The 16,118-nt window shown below is 50.8% G+C and overlaps 1 protein-coding gene across 1 annotated transcript in view; it reads left to right on the top strand.

Moving 5' to 3' along the window:
* PPFIA1 (PPFI scaffold protein A1) overlaps positions 1 to 10,643 on the top strand; it is a 61,239-nt gene extending 50,596 nt beyond the window's left edge. Inside the window, exons 19-25 of the mRNA XM_081798462.1 lie at positions 1,066 to 1,241; positions 1,326 to 1,423; positions 3,401 to 3,576; positions 4,218 to 4,286; positions 5,707 to 5,872; positions 8,013 to 8,083; positions 9,292 to 10,643. Coding sequence (XP_081654588.1) covers positions 1,066 to 1,241; positions 1,326 to 1,423; positions 3,401 to 3,576; positions 4,218 to 4,286; positions 5,707 to 5,872; positions 8,013 to 8,071 — 744 coding nt within the window. The 3' untranslated portion in view covers positions 8,072 to 8,083; positions 9,292 to 10,643. The remainder of the gene's footprint in view (positions 1 to 1,065; positions 1,242 to 1,325; positions 1,424 to 3,400; positions 3,577 to 4,217; positions 4,287 to 5,706; positions 5,873 to 8,012; positions 8,084 to 9,291) is intronic.
* Positions 10,644 to 16,118: the final 5,475 nt, after the last annotated feature.

Below are 16,118 nucleotides of genomic sequence, written 5' to 3'. Positions count from 1 at the left end.
CCCACAATTCGTGATTGTGTGTGCACTTTCTTTCTTCTTTTTTTTTTGAAGATTTTATTTTTAAGTAATCTTTACACCCAATGTGTGGGGCTTGATCTCACAACCCCGAGATCAAGTCACATGCTCCACTGACTGAGCCAGCCAGGTGTCCCTTGCATGTTCATTTTCATTTAGTTCAAAATATTTTCCCATTTCCCTGTGATTTCTTCTTTTGACACATGGGTTATTTGGAAGTATGCTAATTCCAAATATTTGGGAGTTTTCTAGATGTCTTTTATTATGGAGTTCTAATTTAATTTTCTTGAGGTCAGAGGAGATATATTTGGCATGATTTTAGTCTCTTTGCATACATGGAGCTTTGTCTGTGTTGGAGAATATTCCGTGTGCGCTGCTTTTGGGTGAAGTGCTCTCTCACATCCATTGGGTTAGTTGAGGCTACTGCTTCCGGGCTTCTCTGTCCATGCAAGCCAGTTGTTTGGCTCAGCTGCTCAGTCCGTTACCAAACAATGGGGGTGGGGGGGTGGGAGGTCTCCTGACCGTCTCTCCTCTCAGTCTTACCGTGTTCATCTCCTTTCAATTTGTGTTTTAATTCACTTTTTTAAACCTGATTTTGAAATTAACGTGTTTTATTAAGGAAATACAGAAAACAAAATGTTAAAAATAAAATGAAAGCCAGCCAGAGATATTTTTACTGAGTAGACTTGGATTGATCCTTCAAACTTGTTCATGAGCCGTGATCGTTCTTTGTGGTTGTATCATTATACATGAAAACTAGCTCAGAGAGACAATGTGTAGCCAGTTTTATTGTGCTTTGGTAAATATGTTAAATTCAATAGCATAAGTAATAGACTGTTCATGGTATAATTCCCTTTGTAGAAAATGTTACTAACAATTTAAGAGTAAATAGATCCAATTATTTTGAAATTATAAAAAACAATGTTATTAGTTTAGCCTTTGAGAATATGTAACAGATTGAAAGATCCAGTTTAAAAATTATTTAAATGACCCTTGTGACCTCTTCCATGGCTTTTCTTCTGAACTGATGTGCTTAATTATTGCAACCAGACCCTCGCCTACGGGGACATGAACCACGAGTGGATTGGCAATGAGTGGCTGCCCAGCCTGGGCCTGGCGCAGTACCGCAGCTACTTCATGGAGTGCCTGGTGGACGCGCGCATGCTGGACCACCTGACCAAGAAGGACCTGCGCGGGCAGCTGAAGATGGTCGACAGTTTCCACAGGTGCGTCCCACAGGATGGTCCTGACCAGTTAGCTCAGGGAGTTTGCACTGTTGCCACGGCTAACTTTTTTTTTTTTTGTAATAGAAACAGTTTCCAGTGTGGAATTATGTGCCTGCGGAGGTTAAATTATGACCGAAAAGAACTGGAGAGAAAAAGAGAAGAAAGCCAGAATGAAATAAAAGGCTAGTACATTATGTGTAATGGATGCAGCATATTTCTGCTTCCCACAGTGCTAACAGTTCAATGACTGCCTATTAAAAAATAAAACTGGAAGGAAAAAAATTAAAAATAAGTTAAAAAGATCACAAGGGGTGCCCAGCTGGCTCTGTTGGTGGAGCTTGCGACTCTTGATCTCAGGATCATAGGTTCAAGCCCCACATTGGGTGTAGGGATTACTTAAAAACAAAATTTTAAAAAGAAATTAAAAATAAATAAAATAAACAAAAATCAGGAAAGGCTTTAAGTGGAGAAAACTAGTCTGGCATCATTACAGAGGAGGGAGGGATGAACTGTGTGCCTCTAAAGACCCTCCTCTGTGCCCATTTCCTTGTGCTGACGTCAGTCTGTAAGGTCGGGGTCTCAAGGTAAGCATTTTTCCTGTGACCTCAGACATTTCCCCTTGTGACGACACATGTCCTTTTTTGTTCAGAAATGCTGCTACACAGCGCTAGATAGCAACAGAGCTAGAGGTGAACAGGCCCCCACCGTGTGCTGCTTGGTGGAAGTCTGGAAAATACTGCCCTGTCTGTCCTTGAGGGGCCCGGAATAGAACAGTGTGGTTCTGCTCCCGTGGCTGAGGGAGCAGCGCGGGGTTAACATGGCATTTGGGCCCTGAAGACAGGGTGGGAGCCTCTTCTTGGCGTCAGGGGGCAGGCAGAGGTATTTCAGATAGAAAATAGGCCGGGGGTGTAAGGGGACAAGGGTGCTCAGCCAGGAGACAGCAGATGCTCTTCTCTGCTGGGGAGCCACCCACCCAGGACACCTCTCAGTGAGCAGGTATAGTAGTTTGCTTTGAAATAAGACGTTAACGATTAAGCTCCAAGTAAAATCTCCCCAAATTTTCAGTACAAAGAAATCACTAAGAATGGTAATAGCAGATGAGACCTATTGACCAACGCTAAGCATATTGGTTAATTTATGTAATCCTTACAACCACAGTCCTTTAAGTGCTGTTTTTCATCTCTTGTCTTTATTAAGACAGAAATTAAAGATAAAAATATGGTTGGGGAGATGGTCCATTAGAAGGATAGTCTAGCCATGATTGAGTTAGTGTGAATCACAAGAAAAACCATAAGCTAACATTTGTAATACATGTTCTATACACACATATAAATATAGTAATGATCTCTATATATTTTATGGCTGTGTGTGTGTGTGTGTGTGTGTGTGTATCTGTCCTTTTATCTAGAAAAGGAGGTGGGAAATGAGATACGTAAATCTGTTCCATTTGTTTTGTATTTCCATCTTAAATCTTTTCAGAGTTGACAAAAGCTGCCTCTGAAAATAACTGGTGATCATCTGGATGTACTTTTACAGGGTGGCTATTTTTAGATCTCTACTAGAGCAAATTTAATAATTTATTACTTTGCATAAATACAAGATCTTCCCCCAAGTCTCTAATACGCTGGAGAATATCTTCCAATTTCTGTATTTTTAAAGTGTGACAACAGGAAAGTCTTTGAGATTGTAAGTGAGGGGTTTGCGTTGAATCACAAGGTGCCCGGCTCCAGGGCCAATGCCTCTGATGGGAGGAGAGTATTTCGGAAGGCCTGAAGTCTGTAGGCGGTGCACATTCGTACCTGGTGGGCGTTCAGGTTCTTGGTGTGTCCTTTTGGTTTCCGAAGCCTGGGCCCCGTCGCTTTCTATTCTCTAGAAACTCGGTGTGTGTAATAACTTCCTTGCTCCAGGGTTTACTCGAAGGGTGAGTTCCAGTAGGACGGTCTCCATTGGACAAGCCAAGGGCCAGGACGGCAGTGTGCGAGTGCAGCCGAGGCCGTCTGCCCACCTGGCAGCGCCCCCGGGGCCCATGCGGCTTGCGGCTTGTGTCGGGAACTGGAGGCTCGGGGCCTGCGGGTGGATCTTTATCCTGTGTTATGGGGCGAACGCAGTGAAACGAGCTTCCTGCAGCCACTCTGAGCATTGTTTTCACTCGTCTGCAGATGTGCTAGTTTGGAGCAATGATCGAGTGATTCGCTGGATCCTATCGATCGGCCTTAAAGAATACGCCAACAATCTCATCGAGAGCGGCGTTCACGGCGCGCTGATGGCCTTAGATGAGACCTTCGATGCCAACGCCCTGGCGCTCCTGCTGCAGATCCCGACACAGAACACGCAGGTGATGCCGGCCACGCCCGCACCCCGCCCTCCTACCGGCGCTGCGCTCCGCATCTGAGTGGAGGCAGAGAGAGCGTAACCAAACCCCCAGCCAGCCAGTCCTCTCTTCCCCTGCCTCAAACATGATGCGGCGGCTCAGAGCCCACAGTGCTTGTTAGCTCCTCCTCGTGTCTGCCTGTCCTGCACGCAGGAGTCCTGCGTCCACACCGGGTGCTTGTAGAGCAGCAGAGGGGAGAGAGAGAGAGACGCTCTTACGAAAGTGTGCCGCACGCAGGTCTCAGGAGTTCTGTTTCTCATTTCCCTGTGTCCTTCTTTTTGACTCATGGGCTCATTGGAGAATCAGGAATGTTTTTATTCTTCTACAGAACATGTATATCTTCTGCCAGTACCCTCAAGCTCCCCACCAGCAGCGGCCCCCACGGCACACTTGTTACGTAATGTCCCAAGAGCTCACGGGTCCCACCGCCCAAAGCCCGCGAATGCATTCCCCATTAAAACCCCTGACTTAAAGTACCCTGTGATGTTCACGGCATTCATCCCTTGAGTTATTGTTTGTTTGTTTAAGTCTTGGTTTAAAAATAACTGTGATATGCTAACATCCTTAGCGTATCACTAAGGGGGGTTGTTTTGTTATGATTTCAGGCTCGTGCTGTCTTGGAAAGAGAGTTTAACAACCTTTTGGTCATGGGGACTGACAGAAGGTTTGATGAAGTAAGTTTTCAGCCTAATGATTTTTAAACTTGCATTAAATGTAAATTGTTACATTTGGGGGCACCAGCCTGGCTCAGCTTGGTAGAGTGTGTGACTCTTGATCTCAGGGTTGTGGTTTGGGCCCCACGTCGGATATAGAGATTACCTAAAAGTAAAATCTTTAAAAATAAGTAAGTAAATAAATAAAGTAAATTAATATATTTGTAGGAGCCGTGTAGTCTGGATAACTCTTCCAAATGTGGAGACAATTTTACTTTACAAGTTAAGCTTTGCTCTTAATTTATTAACAAATGAGCTATTAAGAAAGCAATATTTTCACTAAGATGGGGAGGTTTTTTTTTTTAATTTCTGCTATTTAACTTTTGATATCCTTCAAAAATGTTTTTCGCATCATAAAGCATTGGTTGCGGCCGAGGCATAGTCTGTAAGTTGTGTTTTGGGACAACTGGATACCTCAGTCCCATCCAGGACCCCCTGTGCTCTGGCAGAATGTTTCAGAAGTTTATTTAAAAACACAGGACACATTCATTTCTCCTCATTCGAAACCATGACTCGTGTCCTCTCGCACCGTGACGTGTTACCGTCTCCGTCGCCGTGCGAACACTTGAGTGTGGCAGGAACAGGACACCTGACGGGCATCGCTGGCCTGTCCCAGCCTGAAGACTGTTTTGAAGACAAAAATGCAGTATCTTACATAGCAAGAAGGTGATTTCTGCAGGATAAGAAGCGACACATGGTGGCAGACCGAGCACACCCAGGTGGCCCAGGATTGTCCTGATTTGTGCCCAGCTGGTCCCAGCATGAGGGTGGCCCTGTCTCCTTTTACTCTGAGAAGTTCCCAGTCTGGGCAGGGAGTCTGATGGTTATCAAGAATGGGGTCAGAGGGGCACCTGGGGGGCTCAGTCGGTGAAGCGTCTGCCTTCGGCTTAGGTCATGATCCCGGGGTCCTGGGATTGAGCCCCGAGTCAGGCTCTCTGTTCAGTGGGGGAGTCTGCTTCTCCCTCTCCCTCTACCTGCCGCTCCCCCTGCTTGTGCGCTCTCTCTTTTTCTCTGTCAGATAAATTAAAAAAATCAAAAAAGAATGGGGTTAGATAGGGCGCCTGGGTGGCTCAGTTGGTTAAGCGACTGCCTTCGGCTCAGGTCATGATCCTGGAGTCCCTGGATCGAGTCCCGCATCGGGCTCCCTGCTCGGCAGGGAGTCTGCTTCGTCCTCTGACCCTATCCCCTCTCATGTGTTCTCTCTCTCTCATTCTCTCTCTCTCAAATACATAAAATCTTTAAAAAAAAAAAAAAAGAATGGGGTTAGATACATGTGAAAAAAAATGCAGGGACAAGGACATTTTAAAGGGTTGGTAACTTTACTGTGTATTTTGTCCTGTATTTTAAAATCAGTCTTGTTTTCTGTTCTTTAATTTACCAGGACGATGATAAAAGCTTTAGGAGGGCACCTTCTTGGAGGAAAAAGTTTAGACCAAAGGACGTTCGTGGCTTAGCTGCTGGGTCAGCAGAGACTCTCCCCGCAAACTTCCGGGTCACTTCCTCTCTGTCCTCCCCCTCTATGCAGCCAAAGAAGATGCAGCTGGACGGTACGTGATGCACTGTGCTCCCCCGGCCACCTGTCGGCAGCACGAGCAGCTTTTTGGCTGGAACGTTAATAAGGGTCACGATGACCTCTTTAATACGTAACAAGCGTGTGGGTGCTGTTGCATGCCCAGGTTTACATGCTGTAAAATTAATCCTAACATCTGTGTAGAAAAGTTTAACAATGATACAGATATTTTAAGTTATCTGGTTGAACATTAGCATATTCTTCCAACTAATAAAGCTAAGCAGCGTGTGTGTCCTCAGAGCGTTGGACCGACGTCCACACTTGCAGAGATGTGTTCGTGTGGCCCTCGAGGGCTCTGCCCTCGGAGAGCAGCACAGGGGCTTTCAGACCACGTCCTTTACCCCTAGGACTTCTCTCCGCGCTGGAGGAGTGACTGGGTCCGTGGTAATCGGCACAGTTCCCACCTTCGTCCTTGCTCTCTCTTGTCCGTGTCGTTCCGTTGTAAGAGGACGGGGAAGAGGAAGAAGGGGAGCCCGGATGTGCTCACGGGGCAGGGCTGGTCTTGTCGAGGGCGCCAGTTGTAGGGTCCTGGTGTCAGATCAGGGTGCAGTTATCCCTGGACGGTCCCTCTGCTTCGAGACCACCGCTAGTGAAGAGTTGGCCAAGGTCTGCGGAGGGACCTCTCCGCTCTGACCGTGTCCCACTCAGTGACAGGATGGAGGGCCACACTGCCTGGGCTGGAATCTGGCTCTGCCGTGCAGGAGGCGCATGACCTTGAGCACTGTGCCTCAGTGTCCCCATCTGTAGAGTGGTTGTCGCACGAGTGTCTTCCTCACTGATGGCTTGTGGCGGCGAGTCCTTTGCGGGAAGCTGTTGGCAAGTGTCCGGCGCGTCGCGAGTGCTGTGTGTGTTGGCCGCGGGGGCCCTGCGTCGTAGGCCTGTGACGGGCGGCCGCACGCTCACTCTCGGTGGACGTGGGTAGACGGGCTGTAGGGAAGTTGTCCGGTGTGGTTTTTACCATTTTCCTGCCTAAGCTCTGCCTGAACCTCGGTTGTGAGTTCTGCTCTCGCTGCCCACGTACAAACCAGAGAAAAGTAATTTCTATAAAGCCTTGCTGAGCTTTGAGTGAGGGCAGCTTATCAGGCAGTGTTTTTATTTAAAAAACTGCATCTCTTCGCCAGACTTCAATATTATGCTTAATGAGGGAAAAACCCAACTTTTTGGAAAAGAATAGCATTTTCCTTCAAGAAGCCTGTAGGTAATTTCTGTGGATTCTAGCTGTAACTTAAGTCTTCGACTTCTTGGGCAATCGGCCTGCGGTCCTGGTCTCCTCAGCTTCATTTCACAAGTCGCCTTTTCCTTATTGTAAATGTTAACAGCGGCATTTGGATTACAGTTCAGGTAAATGAAACATAACCGTGGAAAAAGGCATAGGGAGCGTAGCCCGTGGAAGGTGAGCTCTTACCCCGTTGCTAACGGAGGCGGAGGCGGAGGCGGAAACCCGGCCCAGCGGGTCTTCTGGCGGCTGGGGGCAGCCACAGGCCTCCCGCGCTCTCCACGTGCTCTCTGGCCCCGGGGCAGGGTACCGGCAGCCTGTGGGGAGACAGGGCTTGTAGTTGGGAGCAGCCCACAGCTGCTCCAGGGCTGGAAAAACCCAGTGAGCCCCCCGGGCGGTTTCTTGATAGAACAAAAGCATCTGTGGTGCGCGCTGTTGGCGGCTGGAAGGGAGGCTGGGCCTGGGCTTCCGTGGCTCGGTCATCGTCCCGCACCCGCTGCCGGGAGGGTAAGGCCGTCCTTCTCAGACAGACGGGGGAGGGGGGTGGGCAGCGGGACGGGCACCCGACTCCCTTTAGCGGGCTGGTAACGCTCACATTGCTGCTGGGCTGCAAAAAGTCCAGAAAAGTCTGTAAGTCTGGAGGCTTTCGGGAGAAACAGTCACTGTGTTCATGATTGTTGCCAGTGCAGATGTGTGTGGAGGAATTGCCTTCCCGTCACCTGCTGCCCCACGGACCCCGGGCTGCTCGGGGGGTTGGGGACAAGCCCACTCGGTGACTCAGTTCCCCTCCGTGGGCGCTGCTGTGGGCGTGAATGTGCGTGTGTGCGCTCGAGCGGCCGCGCGGCGCTGAGACTAACTGCATGCTGTGTTTGCACGCCTCCCGTCGTGGTCGTCGGAGCAGGTGGCGTGTCAGGACCGCAGAGGCTGGATTCGGCCACAGTCAGGACTTACTCCTGCTGACGCCCCCTGTAGGTGAGTAGCCGGGAGAGCCGGCCCCGCGAGCTCGGGAAGCTGGCCGGACGCACGCGCACAAGCCCTCGGCGCCCGTGGAGGGGACTTTGGTGTTCTGGATGCTCACGCTTAACCTGGAGAGGCTAGTGTGTCACTGATTCCTAAGGGAAGAAATGTATTTCCATTCTTTCCATTCCTTAAACACAAAGATGCTGGCTCCCACGTCTGCTACTGTCTTGTGGGGGCGGGGGGGAGGCAGGAGAGCGCACGAGAGCGTCACCTGGCTCTTAGCTGACTGTCCCCAGCGGGTCACGGCCTCTGCGTCTGCGTGCACCTGGTGGGACGCCCGGGCCACTGCTGCTGGCCGGCCTGCTTTTACAGACGCGGTCTTGAATGAATCAGGCCCCGAAGTATTAAGTTTCATGAGACCGTAACCACCGTGTGACACTGATAGCCCCTCAGTTGGGAGATTGGGGTTTCTTCCAAGATACTTATTTGCGGGAGAGCGAGAGCACATGCACAAGCACGCGTGAGCGGTGGGGGAGGGCAGAGAGCGGGACTCTCAAGCTGACTCTGCGCTGAGCCTGGAGCCCGATGCTGAGCTCGATCCCACGACCCTGAGATCACGACCCGAGCCAAAACCAGGAGTCAGACGCTCCACCGAGTGTGCCACCCAGGCGCCCTAAGGGGTTGGTCTAAAAAAAAACCCAAAACAAAAACCAAGTGCATTAGCACAAGAGGGGCTGAGTTTGTGGATTGAGATATCGGGTGCAGGCCTGCGAGCCTGGCCCTCTTCTCCCTGCTCCGAGGGCCCTGGGGGAGCTCTCTTTGCTCTCAGTGTTTTCCTGTCTCAGCCAGAATATGTGGTTGCTGGGGGCTCCCTGCGGGCTCAGTCGGTGGAACAGGCAGCTCTGATCTCGGGCTCCTGAGTTCCAGCCCTACGTTGGCTGTAGAGATTACTTAGAAATAAAATCTTAAAAAAAAAAATAATACTTGTTTTTTCCATCCTTTTTAAAAATTGGTTACTTTTGGACATAGGCCAAAATGAAATCAATCAAAGGCCAAAATGAAGTCAGTCATTGATAAGCAAAATGCTTGATGCTTTCTCTGGCTTCTCAGAGGGGCTGAAGCACAGGGCGGGAGGGGAGGTGTGCTGGGGCCTGCCCGGGCCGGGAAGTCACTGTTCAGGTGGCTTAAGACTGATTCTTTTGTTTGTTTTTCTTTTCCAGTTTACCCGCACTACTTCTACAGATGATTATGCACCACTTCGAATCCCACAAAGACTACATTTTAAAATGCAACGGAATCTTTAATCTGTTAATACTTGTTATATGGACCCTGAGATATTTTATTACAGAGTTTTTAATTAGCGAAAAATTCATGAATACTATAGAGAAAATATTTTAGAACTTAATGTTTCTTATATTTATGTAAACTTATGACTTCATTTATATAGTTACTTACTTTTTCATGTATATCCAGGCTATAAATATCCTTTCAAATCAACTCGTGTTCTTATATCTAATTTAGTCTTTCAAATGAATGTACTGTAATGCTTGTATGTATAAATCCTATGAACAAATATAGGGCTTTTGTAAATTGTGCATTTATTGTAATTATCATTACTTAATTTGTTATTAATAAACCCTGACAGAGAGAAGGATTTTACCGTATTTGTAAAATCATGACACAGCGTGTGTTATCAAACAAAACCTAGCTCTACAACAATCATTTTGAAATAAGCAGACTTCATTTCAAGCAACTGTTGTTGTATTTTAATGACTGACCTTAACTATACTTTTTCTAGCAAGAAATGCTTTATTCCATAGCGTGAACAGCTTAAAAATATCTGGTGTTAAATATCAGCTTCTGAAAATTTGGACTGGAAAGACTATGAAAATCTCCTAGGACCGGTGAACTCTTCATAGGCTCGTCCCGGTGGGCTCGGGCAGCTCGTGTTTAGCGACTGGCTGAAGCCGCGAGCTGAGGACCCTGAGAGCCAGGGGGGGCCCTGGGCGGGGGGGCCTGGGCGTCCTCCTGGTGCGGAGCTCGCTGGCGAGAACTCTTAGAGGACCAATCAGGAAGCACTGCGCCCCCCCGCCCCCCTCCCCCCCCGGAAATAATGTCGTGCAACTCTAACAAAGGCCTTACTGTTCTTATGTAAATCATCTTTTTACATTTGTTTGTAAACATGTTTAAAGAATGGACCTAGTCGTACATTTTTAGATTTTGATGAGATAGCCGTTTTGGATTGTATAAGTAGCAAATGTAACTCTTACTTTCTACTTGGCACATTAAAAAGCCAGCAAGAAATGTGTTCAGATCATGGTGCATTATTTATTATGCAGCTGAGACATAGATAGAAACGGCATGTCTTTACATTTGGTTTCTGCTTTTAATTTACTTGTACAATTCACTGTTACCGTCCTGTTTTTCTATTAATCTTTTGTGAACTTCCTGATTATGTAACAAAGTATGTACAGTCTACTTTTGAACTGTTTTTATCACAGTATTATTTATTGCTGTCTTTCAATACAGTCCTGAAGCATTTTCCACTGCCAATAAAGGATACTGAGAACCAGCTGCCCTTCTTCGCCGACTCCGTGCTCCCCCGTGCGGGCCCCGGGCATCTAGCGTGCAGAGCAGCTCGGAGACCCAAACAGCCCCGAGGTGCAGGATGCGGTGCCAGCCACAGGAGGACCGGGTGTCTGTGCCCTCGGTTCCGAAGGCGCAGCGACTCCATCTCACGGTCTCACCGGCCCCTCCAGGGCCCAGAGGAGGCGGGGGCAGCGTGTGCGTGGGCCTATGCGTGTGTTCAGCACTGTTGCTCGTCCCCGGGCCGTCCTCCGTGTGGGCTTTACTCTCCTGCTGCTCTCCTCATGCCCTCACGAGAGGTGCCCAGGGCTGCGTCCCTCCACTTCTCTCGGCCCCTGGGAACCGGGGTGGGGGGCGCCTCCTGCAGCGGACAGAGGGGAGGGGGCAGGTGCGCCGGCTCGGGCGGGGCCCACCCGCCTGCAGGGCTGGAAGTGGATTCCCTGGGGGGTGGCTCACGCATGGCCGCCGCCCCAGCTCTCACGCAAGAGCTCGGAGGGCTAGCCAACTCCGGGACCCCATTTGGGGGTCTCCAGGGGGGGTGGGCGCTGAGCCCAGTGGCTGACACCACCCACTGTGGCCCGTGGGGTGGGCCCTGCAAAGACCGAGGCTTGGTGTTCACCGTCCCGCTCTGCCTGCGCCACCAGGGCTGACCGCTCCCGCTCTGGACGAGCGTGTTTTCCTTCTGTGGGTGAGTCTGGCCCGTCTCCGGCCCAGCCCGGCCCGTCTCCGTCTCCCCCAGCGCACAGCTGGGTTCTCTCGCGTCTTCCTGTGTCGAACCTGTGCGGCTGAGCTTACCGAGCTCAGGGGAAGCCTTATTTTCTGCATTTCCTACTTCTTAACGTTAAGTGTGAGATCTGGAACAGTGCAGAGCCCCCTTGCTTTTTAAACTGCACATTCCATTGTCCCGGACCACAGCCAGGCAAGCCTTGGGCATTTCTAGAAACCCAACTCGTCACAGATTCATTAAGGTGCAGGTGTTTTATTTAAAAGATTTGGTGATTCCATTTATGCCTGAAAGACAAACGTCAGTTGAGAAAGAGAGCAGCAAGCAGACGTCTGGGAGGTTCTGCTGCTCCGAGAAGGCGCGGGCTGCCCGGCTCGGGTCTGCGCCTCCCACACAGATGTCCCTGGGCTCCCCGTCCTCCCGCCGCCCCGCGCGCTCCCACTAAGGACTCCTCCCACCGCTGCTCCTAAGCTCCTCGTTCATGTCTAGCGTCGGGGGTTCTGAAGGTAACTGTGGGCTTGGGTTTTGCTCCTGGCTGTGTGCTGCCTCCGTCCTGTGTACGTGGACGGGTTCTCCAGCTCCTGTGGCTACCTCCAGCTCCCTTGCGTAGTTGCATCTACAAAGTCCCCTTTTCCAAATGAAGCCCCATTCACAGGTTCCCGAGGTCTGGACAGAGAGGTATCTGCCGGGGGGCCGCTGGTCAGCCTGCCTCACCCCATACATTTCTTCTGGTGACATCAGGGTGGGGAGGACGGGCCCCACCCTCCCAGGGAACAGGACTGGTCACACAAAGGGCAGGGTGAGCGGAGATTCGGGGAGGGAGTAGCTCAGAGACTGGCCGGGGAGAGAGCGGAGGACTGTAAGATAATCAAGGGACCTCTGCGTGCAGACGGGTTTACTCGTGGTTGATCTTTGAACTTGAGCGTGCCGAGCACCGCCCCGCCACAAATTGATGGTGGTGAAGTGGGGAGGGTGTCTCTGCTCTATTTAAAAGCAATTTCGGGGCGCCTGGGTGGCTCAGTCGTTAAGCGCCTGCCTTCGGCTCAGGTCATGATCCCAGCGTTCTGGGATCGAGCCCCGCATCGGGCTCCCCGCTCGGCGGGAAGCCTGCCTCTCCCCCCTCCACTCCCCCTGCCTGTGCTCCTCTCTCACTGTGTCTCCCTCTGTCAAATAAATAAATAAAATCTTTTAAAAAATAATTAATTAATTTAAAAAAAAAAGCAATTTCAATAACCACCTGGAGGTTATTGTGGAGGACCTGCTCTGGGCATCCACTTGGACGTGCAGGGGAGACCCTGACGCCCCAGCTAACGGTCCCGCCCGCTGGTGGGAGGAAGCAGCGCCCGCCTGGGCGCCCAGGGCCCGCCCCGGATGCCGGCTGTGCCGGGGTGCGGGAGGCTGCGGGAGGCCTGCGTCCCGTAGAGCCGCTGCTCACACATGCAGGCACGTGGGGGCCCCCCCGGACGGGTTTCGGGACGCACCATGCAGATGGAGCTGTGCGAGGGCACCCGGACTGCCCCCACGTGGCCGCTGTCCCGAGGCCGGGCCAAGGTGGGGCTCATCTTGAATACTTTAAACGGGTCTCACCGGCCCTCTTCCGAGGAAGCCAACAGAACACGGTTCTCTGCTCGCGATGAGGGGCAGCCACCAGCCGGGGCTTCCTGGCTTCCGCTCCACGGCCCAGAATGCTCTCCTAAAATTATACAAAAGCAATTTTTATAATGTTTAATTAAGATAAAAGTAATGTAAATTAATTTGAAATTTTTTTAATTAAACAAAAGCAGTGTCACCGAGGAATTGTGACATTACACAACCTATAGGGCCGAAGATATTTGAGTCGTCAGTTGTCCATCACCCGATTTTCTTTTTAATTTTTAATTTTTATTTTTTTAAGATTTTAAGCAATCTCTACACCCAACGTGGGGCTTGAATTCACAACCCCCAAGATGGACGAGTCGCATGCTCCACTGATGGAGCCAGCCAGGTGCCCCTCTTTTTTAATTTTTTTTTTTTTTAAGATTTTACTTATTAATTTGAGAGAGAGCACAAGCAGGGGGAGCGGCAGGCAGAGGGAGAGGGAGAAGCAGGCTCCCCGCCGAGCAGGGATCCCGATGCGGGGCTCGATCCCAGGACCCCGGGATCATGACCTGAGCCGAAGGCAGACGCCCAACGACTGAGCCACCCAGGCGCCCCTTTAATGTTTTGAGCAAAGTAACAGCAGGCTCATCATTTCAAGAAGAACAGCAGCGGCCGCTGTCCTTGTTCCCACTCCTCCCCTCCTGCCTTCCTCCTACGTAACGTGTGCTTAGTGTGGGCTCCTGGCTCATCAGTCAGTCTTAGGATTTACCTACTGGCATCTCTTTAAGGGCAATGAGAATTTTAGCAGTACTTATTGCCAGCCAAGTGGATTGCTGGGATTACAACACAAAGGGCACGTGGTACGACTGTATTCCCCGGGATTTATGGATGAAATAATACAGTGCCTGGGACTTGCTTTAAAAAATAATATTGGGGGGCGCCTGGGTGGCTCAGATGGTTAAGCGTCTGCCTTCGGCTCAGGTCATGATCCCAGCGTCCTGGGATCGAGTCCCGCATCGGGCTCCCTGCTCCTTGGGAGCCTGCTTCTCCCTCTGCCTCTCTCTCTCTCTCTGTCTCTCATGAATAAATAAATAAAATCTTAAAAAAAAAATAAAAAAATAAAAAATAATATTGGGGAAGGGGCGCCTGGGTTGATACATGTGAAGGCAGGATGGGTCCTGGAAGCAGTGATGTGTTAGACTTGGTGAAGGGTGTCCCCCGTTATGATGGACCACAGGTCCTTTGTGACAACTCCCATCTGGAGGTGGAGTCTAAGCCCTCCCCTTAAGCCTGGGCCGGCCTCACCGGCGTGGCTGACCACGGGATCGTGCAAAGGTGACGCTCAGGGGCCACTGAAGTGAGGCCATCAGAAGCCTTACAGAAACCAGCCCCCAAGTAGGAAGTCCAACCACCCGGAGACCAACCACCTTGCTGTAAGGGAGCCCAAGCGAGCCGCATGGAGGGGCCGTGGACGGTGAGACCCCAGAGGTTCCTCCCATCCCGTTGTATGTGCCCAGCTCATAAGTGAGGGAGCCACACTGGACATCCCGGTCCCCAAAGACAGGCCAGGGAGAAAGAGCGAGAATCTCCCCCAACAGTGAGAACCAAGGCCTCAGACATACGGCCAAGCATCTGAGCCAGCCCGGCCGAGGCTCCACTGGAAACAGAAATGAGCCGCTGCCCTGTGCCCTGTCCAAACTTGCCATCCCCGACGTCCCAGCACGGTACGTTGGTTGGTTTTTCTCGTGAACTTTTGGGGTGCTTTCTTACATGGCAGCAGATGATTGGAACTCTGTGTCCCACACGCACTGTTACATGTTCTATTCTGCTGCCTTCTATTTTGTATGCTGTCTTTGCCCCCAGAAAATTGATTTCATAATCCACTGAAAGATCACCATCTGCTGTGGTTTCTTATCTGCTGCGATGTAAAAATCCACCCCAAAACTTCATGGTAAAAAAACAACGATTTATCGTTTCTCTTGACTTGGTGGCTCGCCAACCCGGGTGGACCCTGGGCTGCTCTTTCCCGGACTCCCCCACGTGCTGCAGGCTGGGGGGGGCATCCCCGCTCACGTGGCTCGCTCACACCCCACCGTGCTGCTTCACAGCAGCGCAGCCTCCGGCTCCAGGAGCACAAGATCAGAAACGAAGGGGGCCCCAGGGCCAGACCCCTTGACGTTGTCCACAGAACTCACACCACGTCATCTCCTGCCACATCATACTGACGAGAACAAGTCACGAGCCCGGCCAGGACGCGAGAGGCTGGAGAGACAGACTCCAACCGTCTCTGGATGGGAAGCACAGCTAGGTTGCCCTTGCGGAGGGTGCGCTTGTGTCCCCCCCAAACTCATATACTGAACCTAATGCGCGATGTGACGGTGTTTGGTGGTGGGACCTTTGGGAGGCGCTCAGGTCCTGCGGGGGGGAGACCTCACACCGCTGCTCTTGTAAAAGGGACCCCAGAGAGCTCACTTGCCCCTTCCGTCATGGGAGGACCCACCGAAAGGTGGCCGTCTGTGAACGAGGAAGCCGGCTCTCCCGATACCAATTCTGTAGACGCCTTGATCTTGGACTTCCAGCCTCTAGAGCTCTGGGAAGTAAAGCTTCTATTGTTTGTAAGCCACCCCTTCTGCGCTTTTCTGGGACCCAGACACCAGGACAGTCCCCTTGCAAAGAGGGGTGGACACAGGAGCATGGTTCCTGGAGACTTCCCATTTTCCCCATGAGGCTCCTCAAAAAGTTAAAAATAGAACTATCCTATGACCCAGCAATCACACTACTGTGTATTTAACCAAAGGATACAAAAATACAGATTTGAAGGGGCACACGCACCCCAATGTTTATAGCAGCATTATCAACAATCGCCAAACTATGGAGAGAGCCCAAATGTCCACTGACTGATGAATGGATTAAGACGGCATGTATGTACAATGGAATATTACGCAGCCATCAAAAAGAATGAGATTGGGGTGCCTGGGTGGGTCAGGCGGTTAAGTGCCTGCCTTCAGCTCAGGCCATGATCCTGGGAGCCTGGGATTGAGCCCGGGGTCAGTCTCCCTGCTCAGCAGGGTGTCTGCTTCTCCCTCTCCCTCTGCTGCTTCCCTGACTTGTGCTCGCTCTCTCTCAAATAAATAATCTTTTTAAAAAAATGAGATCTTG

Source organism: Leptonychotes weddellii, chromosome 11 (genome assembly GCF_054177405.1).
Source record: "Leptonychotes weddellii isolate Sample4059 chromosome 11, ASM5417740v2, whole genome shotgun sequence".
Lineage (NCBI taxonomy): Eukaryota > Metazoa > Chordata > Mammalia > Carnivora > Phocidae > Leptonychotes > Leptonychotes weddellii.
This window is presented reverse-complemented; position numbering and strand designations above follow the sequence as displayed.